Genomic DNA, 17699 nt, shown 5'->3' on the forward strand with positions numbered 1-17699 from the left:
CAATATTTTGTTGCCCGTTTGAAAAGTTTCCATAATTAGTTAGTATTATTAACAGATAGGGTTAAAATTTTGATGCAGCCGGATTGTTGCCAGTATTAAAGCAATATTGCAGAGAGTTTAAAATAATTAATTAGGTGTTTACATTGTTAGGTTGTAATTGTACACATGTTATAGGAGTTTGGAAAATTTTCCTCGTTTTAATATTAAATACGATCGTAGTTTTGAAAACATTAAATTTAAACAAATATTACGTAAAATATAAATATTTAAAACGCACTCGGAAATAAAAACGTATTGTTTTAATGTTAAAATAAGCTTTTTAGTATGTTTAGATGGAAATGTTAGAATTATTTAAATATTACTCTATTTTAATCCGTTACGTTCGGTAATAAAATAACAACATAATAAAATTTCAGTATTAATAAAAATAAACTAGATCCTAAAGCTAAAATCGGTATTACTTTATCGACAATAGCAAACATTGGAAATGTCTAGTTAATAAATTTATGAAATAAAAATGAATTCAACGTCCATTACGTTACGAACAAAGAATTGTAAAGTAGAAAATTGATTTATAATTTGATCGTTACCTGTTTGAGATTATGTGACACAATGTCGTTTACTACAATTTTACTAATATCATATTAAAAGCTTCAAGTATCAAAAAAGCATATCACAGTATACGTATTATGAACACTGAAATGTATAGTAATTAAATATTTATGATAGATAAAAGTATGACGATAGAAATCGCTTCGACTTAAATAAATTTTATCAGTCTTGTCAAATTATTTTTTAGTTACCAGATTAGCTGCTGTTATTTAATTCAAAACTATATTTTGTAATCCATAAACACCTTAATAGCAGCGACAGGAATTTTTAGATTTATTCCAGTAGTTTAATGTAATGTTTTCTTTTACGAAGCTTGCCATATTATGTTATGAGTATGTAACAGCCCATTGCACGTGCCCGATTTGTTTTGCCGTTGATTCTGATGTTAATAGAAAGCGTTTTTGTTGTGCCAACTACAATAGCTTGGAACTGTTCCAAATCTGTGACTTGTCCTTTAATACAAAACATTTTATCGTATCTTAGGTTCTGTGCACACGAAGATTTTTTACGCGCGTAAATCGTTAAATTTTTCAAGAGTTTAATTACGTGTAAGATCGGCAAGGACATCATGTAGACAGCGGACAAAGGGATGAAGAATGGGCCCGCGCATACATCACTTCAATACAATACCTCTATCAGGGTTGGCAACCCTATATGTAATTGAATACAAAATAGAATTCAAATGTAACGCTACGAGAATTACAAACATAGTCTTATTCATTAGCACTCTCTCAAGCTTGGGTTTGAGTTTGCATATATCGACGTACTTAGCGATGGTAGCAATGCTAAGCTCATTTCTATTGATTATGTTTGTAGCGCGTTCTGGTTGCGTTCTAAGCTCATCGACGGTGCGTAAAAAACGTACTGCGTATAAGCCCCTTAGCTAGCAGAATTACTAGAATTGAGACGGGGGCGCTTAGCGTAATGGAAAATTGAACGCGTAACAAGAAATCGAAAATAAAAATATTAACTGATAATAATATTTGTAGCAAACTTTTAATGTTGTATACAGAAAATATTTTGTTTTAATATACAATAAAAGAATGAGGTACTTAAATATTATTTATATTGTATATTTTATATTTATAATTTTGAGTGCAAATAATATTCGTTAATTTATATAACAATTTGTGTCATCTTCTTTATAACGTAAGTCCTAGCTTGCCGCGTTAAGATGGTAAAATTGTTAACGCTTAATCGATAGGCTTCAAATCATTATAGGTGATAATGTATTCTATCTTGATTCTGTTCTCCTCACGAAACACATACGATACAATTTCGTGATCCCAAGAGTAATTTTATTGCGATGGCAAAACGGATGGACTTAAGGAGAACTCCTTAACACGGTTCGTCGTAAATCTGAGACAGGAATTGAATCGAACGGCCCTCTTGACGGCTGCCGTGATAATGGTCGATTTATGTCCCGCATTGTCTTCAATTCGGCTTCCGAAACCTGTGCTATCTGAATCTGCAACTTGATTGTTTGTGGGCTGCATCTCGTGGGTAAGTTGACTGTCGTTCGTTCAACTGCTTCGGTATTTTGTAAAGAAATAAATCCATTTAAGCACTGCGTCGTAGTAATTCTATCGTTGACAATTTCATATAAATCTGCATTTTAAAATACAAATAAAATAAAGCAATTCTTTTTATGGTTAATGATTAAAAGTCGAATTCGTAAAAATAATGTAGCATTTTTTTTGGCTGTGAAATTGACTTTAAAGAATATTTAAAAAAATAGGCACTAAAATTTCGACTTTTATCTCAATTGTGTGAAAGGCTCGTGTATATCACTGAAAAAGTTTTCCCATTTATAACAGGTGTAAGTGAGATTTAAAATGGCGCATTACACATTGAAACGAATTTAAAGCATTTTGTTCGGGTTTTTAATGCAGTTTTATCCCGCAGACTCCCAGATGTAAGCAAATCCGATTAAGGTCGTTTATATGGTTTTGTTTTAAGACTGTACTTCGTACGTTTTCCGTTCTCATTTGGATTTATGATTATATTGAAAAGATACACGGTAGTATGTCTGGGTTTTCTGTTATCCTTCGATAAGTAATTGTTGGCGAAATCGTCGAAGGGTTTATTTTATAGGTAGCCACATAATTCAATCAGTGTCGTGGTTGCTTCATTTTATCGAGCTGATCTCGAAAATTCTAAAGGAAGGAAACTATGGCAATATTCGCAAGAGATATTCTTCTCTTGAGAATATTTCTTGCAAATAAGATTTCCGTTCAATATCAAGTTAAGGCATTGAGTTACAGTTTTCAAATTAATAAAATAAATTGATGCTGTAATTTCATTTCTAATTTATTGAAATATATATTTAATCAGTGCTAAGGATTAATAAGAAATGAATTTAGTATTTATTTTATCGGGTACCAGTTGCTCGGGTTATACAAAGAGGTATTTTTATGTGCAATGCTTGTCAAGTGACTTCAGCCTTAATGAAACAGAACGGAAAATTATAATTAATTGTTGTAATTTAATAATATTATATAATATATTATTCTATGGTATCATTTTAATTGAATTATTGTTTGATTATTAGTAATAACAGTAATAAGATAGTGATACAGATTTTTAGTTCTTTAAAAAATACATTAAAAGCATCTTGTTCAATACAGATTATATAGATGATAAAAAACGCGGGGACCTAATACTTGTTGACTTCCAGGCAAGATATATGTGATTGTATTTAACAAATAAAACTTTCTATTTTTAATGTTGAAAAAGAGTAACTACTGAGTTTCTTGTCGGTTCATCTCGGTAGATTCTTCATTACAAACCGATGGTAGCTTCAATTAATATTGCTTGTAAAAGCCTACTTGAATAAAGTAAACTTTGATTTTGATTTTGTGGATACGATAGTACCTCAAGAATCTATTATCAAATTGACGAAAGCTTTTTCAAATATTAGGAATACGGAATTCTCAGGAAAGATAATAGACTGCACGACACTGTTACACTAAGATGCCTCTTTCGCTCTCGTCTTTCAAATTCTAGCCAACAACGCATCTGCTATTTCACAAAATAATAATATATAACTATAAAAAATCAAAGTACCATACGTTAATAAAGTTAAAATACGCTTCACTAATTATTTATATATTTATTCCATCTCGAGTTGACGACGTTTCCAAAACAAACAACTTTTTTAAAATATTTTTTAATTATTCAATTTCAATATTATTTTTTTCGTGTTTTTGGTATACCTTTTTTTTCAATTTAATTTTTTTAGTGTGCCTGCATTTTTCTGTTTCCAGCCAGCATCACAATTTAAATTTGTTTTTTACATTTTGCTCTATGTATTAATATTAGATAATTTCATCGACAAACATCGATATAAATGTCTGTCAATAAAGTATCTGTCCGCATTAAAATTCGTAGATGTCAGACGACATCTTCATTGTTACGGAATGTGTCCTTGAAGGGGTTTTATTTGTTTTCATGGGATTCTGAATTCCTTAGCTAGTCTGCATAGTAATCGGTCTGTTTATTATCGGGGCATCTCTACTATGGATCGCGATTTTTAACCATTAGCATAAAAATATGCAAATTTATAAATATGTATATATTTTAATCTATATAAATGCCAGACGAAAAACACTGAAAGAGTGAAGCAAGGAGGTCTATAATTGGCCTTCAAAATAATTGGCTTAATGGCGTTTAGCACAAAACCGTGAGGATTAGTCTAAGTGCCTTTTGACATGCGCACGGTCACGGCACGATGACCGTACCGTGTAAAGTAGTAATGTATGAGCTCGGTCAGACCACGCTTACCCTGCCTTATGTAAGCTGTCATAACAGCCACTAAGTGTGGTTTGATATGGACTAAAAATCTAGATGATAATCAATATGAAAATAGTTTATTCTTTAATAAAGAGTTTGTTATAACTCGTAAAACTAGAAGAGATATTAAAAGATAATTTCTTCTGTTTAACTAGTATAGAAGGTGGGTTACCAGGGTGGCGGCGAAAATGACGATACGTTATATTAGAAAACACTTGTAATGCTCATTACAACGGTTAAAATACGAATGCCCGATATATTTAAACTGGCGGTATTTATACAAAAATATCTTGACCTAATTTAATACTAAATTCGCAAACTTAAAAGATAATATTAAACATTGTTTATCTTAATTATTCTAATGATTATTTACGGACAAATATTATTTAATAATACAGGATTATGTAACATTAAATATTAAAGATTAATATATTACACCGGAAATTGATAAGCAGCAGATAACCTAGCCAGATTAGTAAAATGAGATTCTAGTAGCTTAATCCTTACATTATACATAATAAAACAAAATCATTATAGCATTGATTAATCGACATAATTTGAGAAAATATAAATAACAATAAGCACTATTTATTAATTGCGCCGGAAGCTGAAGGCGCTATTAATAAATAGAATAATATATAATAAAATGTTCCAAGTATAAACAAATATGAATCAACTATTTATTTGATTATGAAATTACTAATTAAATTGTTGAACAAAAGTTTTAATCTATACTTATAAATAATCATCAAGATGTACCCGAACTAGCCGTATATGTAGGACCGGAAGTATTAATTGATAACATTCGGCCATCCTGTGTATGCCGTGTCCCACGGAGATCAGCGCTGCTATTGGCGCCTGGTTTGTCGCTGCTGTACGGCACCTGAAGTTGACATGTCTAAGCCGTAATTAAATCTTGTATTATCTAATTTAAGTATACAACTTTTATTTATCCTAGATAACACAACTTTTATTCGTCCTCCTTCACACAGTCTTCGTTTGTCTTTAGCTCATACACAGCTTTTATTTATCCTCCATCACACAGCTTTTATTTATCCTCCATCACACAGCTTTTATTTGTCCTCCATCACACAGCTTCAATTTATCCTACATCACACAGCTTTTATTTGTCCTACATCACACAGCTTTTATTTGTTCTACATCACACAGCTTCAATTTATCCTACATCACACAGCTTTTATTTGTTCTACATCACACAGCTTTAATTTATCCTACATCACACAGCTCTAATTTAATGTAATTTATACAACCTCTATCCTAAAGTAGTTCGATTTCTTTTTTTTTTTATCGGATAATTGATAGAAAGAATGGATAAATATTTTGTATAACAATTTATTTTTCTCAATACAATATTTGTTCTGCACAAGTTTTGTTTTATATACAGCCTAACTCAACATATACAGAACTCACAAGATATGTTTCATTACTATTAGTATCGAGATAAACTTGCACCAAAGCAGCACTTTGTTGTGGTATTATACAACTGTGTCTCAAATACACTGGAAATTTTGTTATAAAGTCTGTATCACATAGTTTTATATCACTAAGAGTACTATTAAAAGTATCACTACTACCAATAAATTTAACAGAATTTTGTGATATAATTAAACTGATATTAGGTAGATTTATCATTGGTTGTCCGATTATTAAATCTATATCACCTATATCGTAATTGGTTAATTCTACGAATCCACTTAGAACAACATTGTCTATGTGAACATCCACGTGGGATGTTCCCAAAGAGGTCGAATGTGCACCTCCAAAACCTCTCAATGTAACAACGGACGGCCGAATTTTTAATTTTAGCTTATCAGCATATGCCATAGTGAGAATATTTAATTTGCTGCCCGTATCTATGTATGCGATGAGACTACAACTATTAATTGCCACTACCTTTTTATACAAATCTATGTATATGTTGTAAATAAAACATCACTTACTTTTTGATGTGAAGAGCTGGCCGCATGCCAGCAGCTGGCAGACGTGTGACCCGGGCGATGGCACACCTCGCAGCGTGGCACCTTGCAGTCCTTTGCTTCATGACCTTCTCTTCGGCAGGCGTAACATTTCTTCGGTTGAAAATCACTCCCTCTTGCAATTGTAGCAACGGCGCCCTCTCTTCGCCACGTGGTAGTTGGTCGCGGATGGCTGGCTTCAATTTGTCTGTAGTTTTCCAATGACGACAAATACCCGTAGTATAGTTGCTGTGGTGTACTGCATTGGAAAGCTTTCGCGTTGGCTCTTATTTCCATGGGTAGACCGCGAATTATGCACGAAATTGCAGACTCGCCAATGATATTGCATTTTTTTAATAAGGAAACCTTGTCGTGGAAATATTTTGTCATAGTTTCCGTATTCGTTTTCTTTCTAGCAAGCATAGATTCAAGTAGATCCACAAAGTCAGTAGAACGTGGGAACGCGGTCTCTAAAGCGTCCTTTCACTCCATCCATGTGAGATCATAGTCATCCAGATCGTCATACCAGTCTCTAGCCGACCCTCGAAGACGTATCTGCATGATGAACTGTCGATCTTTGTTGTCCCAGCCGTACACGTCGCCCAATTGGTCGATCTTATGCAACCATCCCTTGACGTTGCTAGATTTTTCATCCGGTCGGAACGTTGGAATAACCTCCGCATCGGTTTGGGTGACACGCCGCTTCTTATATCGCCTTTGTTTCTCCAAGATCTCTTCGTCATCGGATGAAGAAAAAAAACTTGATGATTCGTCACTGTCGAGTACAGCGTTCTCGCAGCGTCTCCTTTTCTTCGTACCAAGTCCGTCGATATATGGGCCAGACATTATCCCACTTCTGAAGTATAGAAGGTGGGTTACCAGGGTGGCGGCGAAAATGACGATACGTTATATTAGAAAACACTTGTAATGCTCATTACAACGGTTAAAATACGAATGCCCGATATATTTAAACTGGCGGTATTTATACAAAAATATCTTGACCTAATTTAATACTAAATTCGCAAACTTAAAAGATAATATTAAACATTGTTTATCTTAATTATTCTAATGATTATTTACGGACAAATATTATTTAATAATACAGGATTATGTAACATTAAATATTAAAGATTAATATATTACACCGGAAATTGATAAGCAGCAGATAACCTAGCCAGATTAGTAAAATGAGATTCTAGTAGCTTAATCCTTACATTATACATAATAAAACAAAATCATTATAGCATTGATTAATCGACATAATTTGAGAAAATATAAATAACAATAAGCACTATTTATTAATTGCGCCGGAAGCTGAAGGCGCTATTAATAAATAGAATAATATATAATAAAATGTTCCAAGTATAAACAAATATGAATCAACTATTTATTTGATTATGAAATTACTAATTAAATTGTTGAACAAAAGTTTTAATCTATACTTATAAATAATCATCAAGATGTACCCGAACTAGCCGTATATGTAGGACCGGAAGTATTAATTGATAACACTAGTTAAACTGTTTTGATGACTATGTAGGCGGACTGGCAAATGGTAACTGAACATAGATCTTGGTAGTGTAAAAAAAAATCCTCATACAATGTACCGCTAATCTTGGGAACTAAGATGATCCTTTGAGCCTGATGTCACACTGTTTTTTTGTACTCGTTCCATGACAATTTTAAGCTCTATCAAATAAAAATATCACTATAAGAAGTCACCTAAATATGTCTAAAATTTAAAAATATCTCTCGTATATTTTCGAGATAATAGTCGGCCACGCGTTTGATACCGCGTATATTTACTTTTACATGCCACTAGCACTTTTGTCGAGGCTTCGCCAGCGGAAAGTCGGAAAACAAATATTAGTGCATTTTCACCGCGAAACTTTGGGATAGTATTCTATATCAAACATACATGTGATCTTTATTCGTATATGTAACAAACAGATAGATGATCGGATACGGTTATAAAGAGAAAGAGATAATACTCTTCTTAAAAATTCAAATTTCGAAATCTCATTCTTAATTCAAATTAAATTTCTCTTTAGTTTTATACTTTTGTTGTGTGTCGATAACCAGTTAACCACGAAATTGCCTTTTTTGTGTACAGATTAATAAAGAGTAATTAAATATATAAAAAAAAAACAAAATAAAAATAATTACTATTTATTACAAGTAACTATACTAGTTGATGTTGATATAACTTGTTGATGATATAAGTAGAACTAGCTCATAAATACATATGAATATATTTTAGTCAAAACATTACAAGGTACAATTATCCAGAGTAGATATGTTTATGTATGTTATACATTTATTTTCTTCGCTTTATTTTTCACTACAGCGATTTTTCTCATTTCACTAAAGAAAAAGTCAAGGCGTTGTGTTAATGAAGGACGTTTAATGTATTTCAGGCCCTTTCAAATAGACCCCGTCTTAATTAGACTCCCAGAGTTCGTAAATAAAAATGTCATGGACTTTATTCACAAGAAACACGACAAATATATTTTCTATCTAATTAGTGTACGAATTAATTATCGTTTAATAACTTGTTTGTAACTTGGGGTAATTTTTACCGAATTGGATTCTTACAAACATCCTCTAGTGTAGTGTGTATTTATATTGTATTTGTAATTCTGACCGTCTCGAGCCCCAAAAGTTGGTCCAGTTGCTGAAATCTCTTCAGTCGTATTGGTTTAGCGTCCTATCGGAGAAAGTAAGAGTTTTTGCATGTACTATTGCAATTTGTCCTATTAGCTACAACATTTTTTACACTCCCTTTGAGGAGATGGTTTGGAGCATATTCCACCAAGCTGCTGCTGCGGGTTGGTGAAATACACATGTGGTAGAAATTCTTTGAAATTAGACACATGCAAGATGTTGATGTTGCCTCACGATGTTTTCCTTCACCGCCGAGCACGAGATCATTTGTAAACACATATTAAGTACATGAAAATTCAGTGGTGCTTGCCTGGGTTTGAACCGCAATCATCGGTTAAGATGCACGCGTTCTAACCACTGGACCATCTCGGCTGTCTGTTAGTTAGTCTCCTTTGAAAATAGCAGTCGAGGCAGAGGTCGGTTAAGAGAACGTCATAAACCATTAATTACAAAATGGAGTGCACCAACTTTCATGACATTTAATATTTTATGACCCTTATGCATGTTAATACGCTGGAATAATCAACCCCTTATACAGTAACGCACAGGGATAAGCAATTATGTTTCATAGTACAGACGGTTTGCACATATTAGCGTCTACTCGGTTGCGTAAACATTCTATAAATTTAAGAAGTATTATAAACTTTATTTACATAAGAATTATTAACGTTAAATGATATATAATTTAAAAAAATATAAATATAAATTTAATTTCTTTCTTTATATACTTAGAGCAGTGGAAACCTTCATTAAAAATATAACACCTTGCCTTATTGCATCTACAGGGTTCCTTTTTTGCCTAGAGGATCGAAATTTGAAAATTCACCGATACAATGCCGCTAGCAATCTAGCCACTATTCCACGCGGTCATGATTTCTACACATTAATATTATCGTTGGCTTTCTTTCAATACATTTGTGAATATGATGTCATCCATAACCGGCGCTAGCCGCTTGAACGCCCGCTAACAAAACTATATATCTTTACTTATTCTCGTAAAGTGAAGCGCACAAAGGGACGTCGGGAAACCGTGGGCGTAGACTAAAAGTTAAGTTTTCTACATGGAACTCAAAGCTATTGAAATTATTGTGAATAACAGAAATTATTATAACAACACCAGTGTTATAATTTTATTTCAGATTTAGTGTACGTTGGGGTTAAAACAAGTCCCGCATTTATGCTAGTGTTGAGTCTTTTCTCAGCTTATTTTAAGTCATCACCAACAGCACGTATCCGTCCTCTGTAGTATGTATTAATAGACTTCTTCGAGGGCACGACACTGGTACTTATTATCGGCTTCTATTTTCCAACTGCCATAGTAATTTTTTGTATTGATTTTAATTACGTTATGGTATTCCTTCAATAATTAAAAATTCTTCCTATTCAAAATTTCAGATACATAGTTTGCGTAAAGCATATAGTATTATACTACAAGTGCATATAATATTTCTAAGCTTAACAGTAAAAGTATTCAATGCATACATGCAACGCGTTCGTGTTAGTTTTTATTTTTTTTTGCGGAAAATTGCAGTGTAATATTCGTTCTCGTTCGACGCGTGTTTTTTACCCTCATTAGAATGCATGAGCTTGATTGATTTAGCTAGCGGCAGCGCTAACGTTATTTTAGGAAGAAAGAGTTTTTAAAGATTTTTATTTTTCATATCCAATACCAATTATTCCTACTTGATAGAAGTTTTTTTAATTTTGCCGAACGTCCGTCTGCTGAAGTAAAAATGTGTAAGTGGATATACTATGTGTTTTTAAGGGATGTAATATTGGATTGCATTGATTATGAAGATGATTGCGTCGTTATCACCGGGTTTTTAATTAAGTTGCCCTTTTCATAGCAAAATAACAAACTGAAGTTTGTCATTTCGAGCTGGTACTGAGAACTTCTTGACAGAATTACCCTATTATATTTTACTAACCCGAATCAGAGTTTGTACCCAGGACCTCAGGATCTAGTCTTATAAATTAGCCATTAGAACAACGAAGCAGAGTAGTAAAGTTATAAGTACAATTTCATTATAATTTATATATATATCCATCTGCTTTAACCCTTCTGTAACTTAAATCACATTTACACACACATACAACAGACGCGGCTGCATCTAGGCATCACTGTTGGTGAGGCTGCCTTTACAAGCAATTTTATTTCCCCGTTTTATTTTTTCGGTTTTTTTTTCTTAGTGTTGTTAATTTTGTAATGAAGTGTTTGTCAAAATCTATCTATTTAATATAGTAAAATGTTATATTGGTTGTAGTAAAGATCAAGATTGTTTTTAATTTGAAAATTCAATGTGCGATCCTCTGTATAGGAAACAGATTTCATAAGCAAAATATTTCTTATTGAAAATGTAATTTTGTGAAAGATTTACGATCAATTATGCAGAACGACATAAAATACTCTACAATATATATGTATATGTTTAAGTCACAAGTGAAATAAATGTGGATATCAGTGTCGACGGAATAAATTTTGGAAATCCAACAGGGAAAAGAATAGTGCGCCAAATTTACGAGCCTGGGGAGAGCAGTAAAGCCTCGTTATGGTGAGCTATGACCCGATCGAGGGAATATTACTACAAAATACTATTTCACACTCTATGTGTGATAAAACGCATAAAACTATGAATAAGTCATCAGATTTCTAAATTGTGAACTAGTTTATTGGGCTTAGGATGTCTACAAACAAATATTAATGACAATAATACCTAATGTACGGCTATAGGTTGTAATTTCATTTGGTTTTGTTGATTTATTTAGAATAATAAAAATAATTTGACAAAAATTACACTATATAAACTATATATATAAAAAAGGGAGTTTTATTTAAATCAATTTAATATTTTCACTTGTGTTTGAAGGGAACAAGCAAATAGGAATGTTCTTAACATTAACATTGCTCGGCAGTGCAGAAAAATATCGTGAGGAAATCTGCATATGTCTAATTTCAAGGAAATTTTGCTACACGTATATACGCATTGGATCAGTGTGGTGGAGGAAGCTCGAAACCTTATAGCCTTATAACCTTGAAGGGAGATACCTTAGCCCAGCGGTGGCACATTTACAGCCTGTAACTATACATTTTGAATTGAAAAGTTGACAGACGTTGACCGAGTCTTGGATAGGACGTCAAATTGGCCGTCAGATGTGTCTGACGGTCGGTTCGGATTGGCGTTCATGGGACTATAACAGTTAGAGCAAGGGAAGCACACCTAAGTGTACGCTCATACTGCATACACACATGTAACTATAAATTATAAGTTTTTTTTTTGTTATTTATTATGATTGGCTTCCGTTGAAATATAAAATAAAATATAGAATTAATTACTCTTGATATTGTCTAGAGTAATTTAAAAGTACACACCGAAATCAATCAACAACTTAATAAACGTAGAAAACTAAGCGCTCCTTAAATGTTGTTTCTCAATAAACTTGAAAGGTTTAATTACGATTTTAGTTAAATATAACAAGATTGCGTCCAATTTCTAATTATTAAATTTGTTTGCCATTAAATAACCGAAGACTCGAGCATCTTGTAGAGTTTAATATAATTCATTTATGATTTAGTGCAACCGTGCCTTTTTTTTTCTCGAGTATGGACCGGAAGACGCAGCGTGGGTAAGGCCCCCCACAAGGTGATCCGACGACCTGGTGAGGGTCGCGGAAAGCCGCTAGTTGCGGGCTGCACAAGACCGGTCGTTGTGGCGATCTTTAGAGGAGGCCTATGTCATGCAGTGGATAGAGATGAGATGAGAAGATGCCTTTTCTTATTATTTTGCCAGACGAGACAGAGTCGCACCTGTGGTCACGAGCTGGCAACAATCAATTTGATGAAGATGAATATACGTACTCGTACAAATAAGTAAAATTAAATTGTTTGTCGTGCTGAAAGAGCTGAGTTTTTAAGTGAATATGGCTACTTGTATTTTAGCAAAACTAAGACGACTATTTGTACTGTCCGACCGGGTCCGGCGTAATCTTAAAAATGAATAAAACTACTGGGAGAATTCCAAGACCCTATTAGTCTTTATTTATTGAAACAACCGTTTGAATCTATCAAAGATTATAACAACTAAAGGTTTACACGTATATTATTATCAACAATAATATTATAAATTCAAAGGTAAAGTCTGTCTATCTGTTACTCAAACCACTAAACCAAATTGGGTACGAAACAAGCTTCAACTCTAAGGAAGAACAAAGGCTACTTTTTCAAAGGTTAAACGCGAAACGCGAGCGAAGACGCGGGCGAAAACTAATTGTACATGTATTGAAAAATGAAAGTAATTTATAAAATGAATGATATATATGTCGAAAGTTTAAACTGTAGAATCTTGTCGGATACTGAACGGTTTCCTTAGTTTTATTTATTTGTTACTTTTGTTAACTCACGTTTGTTTCAGATCGTCTTACAATTTATCGCGCAGCGGTTACCATCGCATCCATCACGTTAAGTGCAGGATAGAATTAAAACGATTTACAAGACTATGGAATTAAGTGCCCGAGAACACAAAGGAGTGAAAAGAATATCTGAAATATTTATTGTTCACCTTTTATCAAGGGTTTTGTCACTGATGAAAAATTTGAATACATTTTCTTATTTTTTTTTAAAGATATTTTCATTTTGTTTATTTCGTATTTAATGTACACGAAACCCATATTTATCTTTATAAATCGAATACAAATACTATTGCATACGTTCATTGTAATCAAATATAATACTTGAAACATTAATATATATACTAATGAGCATATAGGAATATATCAATTAGTAAAATGCTCAAGTCTTTGACGGCACGCCAGAAGGCTATGCATGAGAACGGCCTATGTCGGTAAACTCTGTAATTATAATTAGTTAATAGTGTAATAATTAGTTAAATAAGTCAAAAACAAAGAAGTTATAATATTTTGTACCATCTGTATAAGCTTTGCGAATTTTCTCTTCTTGCTTCGCAAACTTCGCAAAGCATACATTCGATTTTCGTTATTTGTATCTTCTTATGTAGTATTGTTTCTTATTATTTAATTCCCTATGTAGTCTATAAATTAAGAAATCAGTTATTATAAAGGAGTTTTTGTAGCTCTTTAATCTAGGTACAAACAAAGCAGATCGCTGCAGGACGAAATACTACCTATATATACATCCAACTAGTATTAATGTAACAATCATCAGTGTGAGCAAAAAGGTTTATTAAAAATATAATATATTTTTGTATAGCCTCTAGTGGTGACAAGAGGGATAGATTTTTCATCCAGTCTCATCGAATTTCGATTCAATATCTAAATAAATACTTGCCACCATTTCACGCAGTACAATAGCTACTCTCGTATATAAAGTATTAATATAAATAATTCTTATGTAAATAAAATATTGAAGTGCTATTTTTATTTATTTGATATAGGTTATTTACAATTCAAACACTAAGCTTAGTTGTTTCGTTAACACTTTAAATAATGAACATTTAACATGCATTGTTACAGGTCCGCAAAAAGGATTACATATTGGCCGATATAACACCATATCATATACGGCTTTGTGTAAGTATATAGCGGAGTGCGTGTTTGTAAAATGTTGAAAGTCTTTTGTATTGAACGATATTTGATTAATTTTTAGCCACGTCCCATGCTGCTGGAAATTGTATACTGCTAAATTCGAATGCAGACACGTTGAGAATTTAATTATGATAATAATAATAGATTTACGAAAAAGGTTACAAAGTAAAACGAACATTGAATGGTTTACAGCTTACATTTAATAAAATTAAGTAATATATAATAATAATAAATATCACTAAGTTTATATTAAAGTAAATAAAAAATAATTTTGAATTATAGTAATTGTGTTTGAAGTGATATTTATAGAGTTTATAATATATATAAGAAAAAGAGTTCTTGTCCGATCTCATCATACTCTACATCATCGATAGATCACATCGATACTTTAAGAAAGTTTACAAATGGACAGATGTTTTAGGAAGGTTATTATTTCACGGTTATTATTTCTGTACACAATGAAAATACAGATGAGATGTAAGTTAGTGTCAAATATACATATTAGTCAATAAAATGTTTCAGACACTACGAACACACACGACCTACAATAAGAATGTACAATAAAAGCTTGATATGAACAATATCAGCCTTAATAAAATACATACAAGGAACGCTTAACAGCAAAGAAAGAAAGTAGGCAGATCGTTATTCAATTAGCTTAAATCTTTAACTGTCCTAAAAAAACGAAAACAAAATTTGTTAGCACGAAGCCGAGAAAGCGTATGTCTGAAGCTTCCTTTCTGAATGTTTCGAGTGTCCCTAATTCAACAAATTAACTTAAGTTAAAATCTCCTTCGTGGATCGTGCCAATTTTTTTACTGAAATAGTTTAAGTGGCGGCTTAAAGATGGCCGACGTGCTCTTGCGGGTGACCGCATTCATTATGCTAAATTGCTCCATTAAGCGCCATAAGCTGCACGTTTTAAGCCGAGATACTAAGATTGGGGTCAGGAAATTAGCGCATAAAAAAATTATATTTTATTTTTTAATATAGTTAAACATCAACGCCTCCATTTTAAGTGTATTAAAATTATGCAGGAATTGTCTTTTTTGAAAGAATTTTATTAATATATGGAAGATGTTTATCTGGACAGCTGACTTCAACACGGATAAAAAGGTTGCGAATCGTTTGATCGTTTTGAGACTGGATACCAATGGTGGTATAATAGTGGATATCCGAAATCAACTCAAATCAATATTAATAACAATAATTAACAAAACATCAATTTATTCACAAATAGTATTCAGTTTATCAAATTAAATATAAAATCCCTTCGTTTTTTGTAAATATTCATATTACAATACCAGACTACAAACAATATTACTATGATATAATAAAAATAAACTTTATTATATTTTGTTTCGGTATCGATTTACGAAAATTTCGTAAATGAAATCACAAGCATTCGTTACAAAGATGTAATATTTACATAACATCCGAGTATCTCAATATTGAATATTTATTTTAATAGTACAACATCAATATACGATCGACAACAGGAAAAATGTCAATAACAGGCTTCTGAAAGCAAGTATTATATATTATTACACTGAAGCGAGTTCCGTTCAATGTTTTCACATAGCAACTGTACAATGAAATAATAAAAAAAAAAACAGGAATCTGATAAAAATGTTTCATTATACTTCTAAAAGAACGACTAATAATATAAAACGTCTGTTTGTTTGACGAAATCTATTTTTATGAATTGTTGAAAGGATTTGTGTTTTTTTTTTTTTACTTAACAGGTAGGAGGCAATGGGTCATCTGATGGTAAGTCACCACCAACCATAGACTTTGGTACTGTGAGTAATATTAACCAATCCTTAAATTACACCTATTTGCCACCAACCTTGGGAACTAAGATGTTATGTCCATTGTGCCTGTAATTACACAAGCTCACTCGCCCTTCAAGCCGGAATACAATAATACTAAGTACTATTGTTTAGCGGCCTACAATCACAATTAAACTTTAAAATAGGTTAGGTGGGTCACTGATGTTTCTTTTGATTGACGTTTTGATTGTATATTCCGTTAGTTTCGACGAACAACCGCGATCACGAGATATCTTATCTTTCTTAGAGAGTAACTTATCTTTCGTGTCCACGGATCGTAATCACATCTGGAACACGATTAACGTAATAATGTGATCATTTTTTTTGATTATATAGGAAAGAAAAAATCTTTACGTTACTAAAACGATTAAAATATTTTATTTATCCACGCTCTATTTTAGTTTACGACAATTTGATTTTCATGACAATTGAGAGAATTTTTATCTAAACCGTCGCTCTTGGATTAATTCCAAGAAACTCGCTGAACATAAAGCATGGCTATATCTCTCACAGTGAAATGGTAAACTTCGGTATAACAAAGGATTTAGCCTGATACGGCAGTTTTGACATGAAAAACGTTGGAGTTAGACCACCGGGAACGCTTGAAGGTTAGCGATAGGAACTTATTTACCCCGTAACGGAATGTTTACGTAACTCAGCCAAAAAGTCGTCCAAACAAAGCAATATTGATTTTTCTTTACGAATTGATCGTTTTTAAAACGATAGTGGTAGTTCTGAAACGATGTTTTTGTGGTCTATCGTATGTGTGAATTGAATTCATTAATAAAATACGTCTAATCTAAATCTGTTTACTTCTAGGCTGTTGATGTATACACATATTATTTTTTAATGTAGTTGAAATCAAAAGCCTCATTGGTCTAGCGGTTGGAGATCTGAAGGTTTAAGCCCCGGTCGAACAAACCAACTGTTATTGGGTTTCTCTGTCAATAAATTCCCAGTCAAAGCTCTTAGTATAATTCCGGCGTGTTAACATGTGTGCCTTGCAAAATACGTAAAGGCTTGGGCTTAAACTCTCTCGTCGTGTCAAGTGGCCTTTCCATCGGGTTATGACAGATATGACGATGGTATAGAAAGTGCAGCTGTGTTAGTGTATTTCTAATATATATATATGAATGTTGGTTGAAAATGCTTGCTTTTATCGTAATCAGTCAGAGGGACTCTATTATAATCATCATTATTTACAATCGCAATTTTATTACTTTTTGCCCACGGCTTAGCCAAACGTGCAACTATTTTTTACTAG

General features: G+C 32.6%; 2 protein-coding genes across 5 annotated transcripts in view; both read right to left on the reverse strand.

The window, feature by feature from the left end:
• LOC125071082 (zinc finger protein 541) overlaps positions 1 to 17699 on the reverse strand; it is a 243853-nt gene that overhangs the window by 91356 nt on the left and 134798 nt on the right. The gene's annotated exons all lie outside the window — the stretch shown is intronic.
• LOC125071083 lies at positions 5122 to 7342 on the reverse strand. Its single transcript, XM_047681175.1, has 4 exons — positions 6907 to 7342; positions 6616 to 6644; positions 6366 to 6577; positions 5122 to 5287 (listed from the first exon to the last, which is right to left on the reverse strand). The coding sequence occupies exons 1-4, from the start codon at positions 7224 to 7226 to the stop codon at positions 5153 to 5155; spliced, it is 696 nt and encodes a 231-aa protein (XP_047537131.1). The 5' UTR covers positions 7227 to 7342; the 3' UTR covers positions 5122 to 5152.

The sequence above is a fragment of the Vanessa atalanta genome, chromosome 18 (assembly GCF_905147765.1).
Source record: "Vanessa atalanta chromosome 18, ilVanAtal1.2, whole genome shotgun sequence".
NCBI classification, from domain to species: domain Eukaryota; kingdom Metazoa; phylum Arthropoda; class Insecta; order Lepidoptera; family Nymphalidae; genus Vanessa; species Vanessa atalanta.

Coding starts and splice junctions, on each gene's coding strand:
- LOC125071083 (XM_047681175.1), bottom strand. CDS start 7,226: ATGTCTGGCCCATATATCGACGGACTTGGTACGAAGAAAAGGAGACGC. Junction 6,578..6,615: donor CCACAGCAACTATACTACGG/GTATTTGTCGTC, acceptor GACAAATTGAAG/CCAGCCATCCGCGACCAACT. Junction 5,288..6,365: donor CCAGCTCTTCACATCAAAAA/GTAAGTGATGTT, acceptor TGTCAACTTCAG/GTGCCGTACAGCAGCGACAA.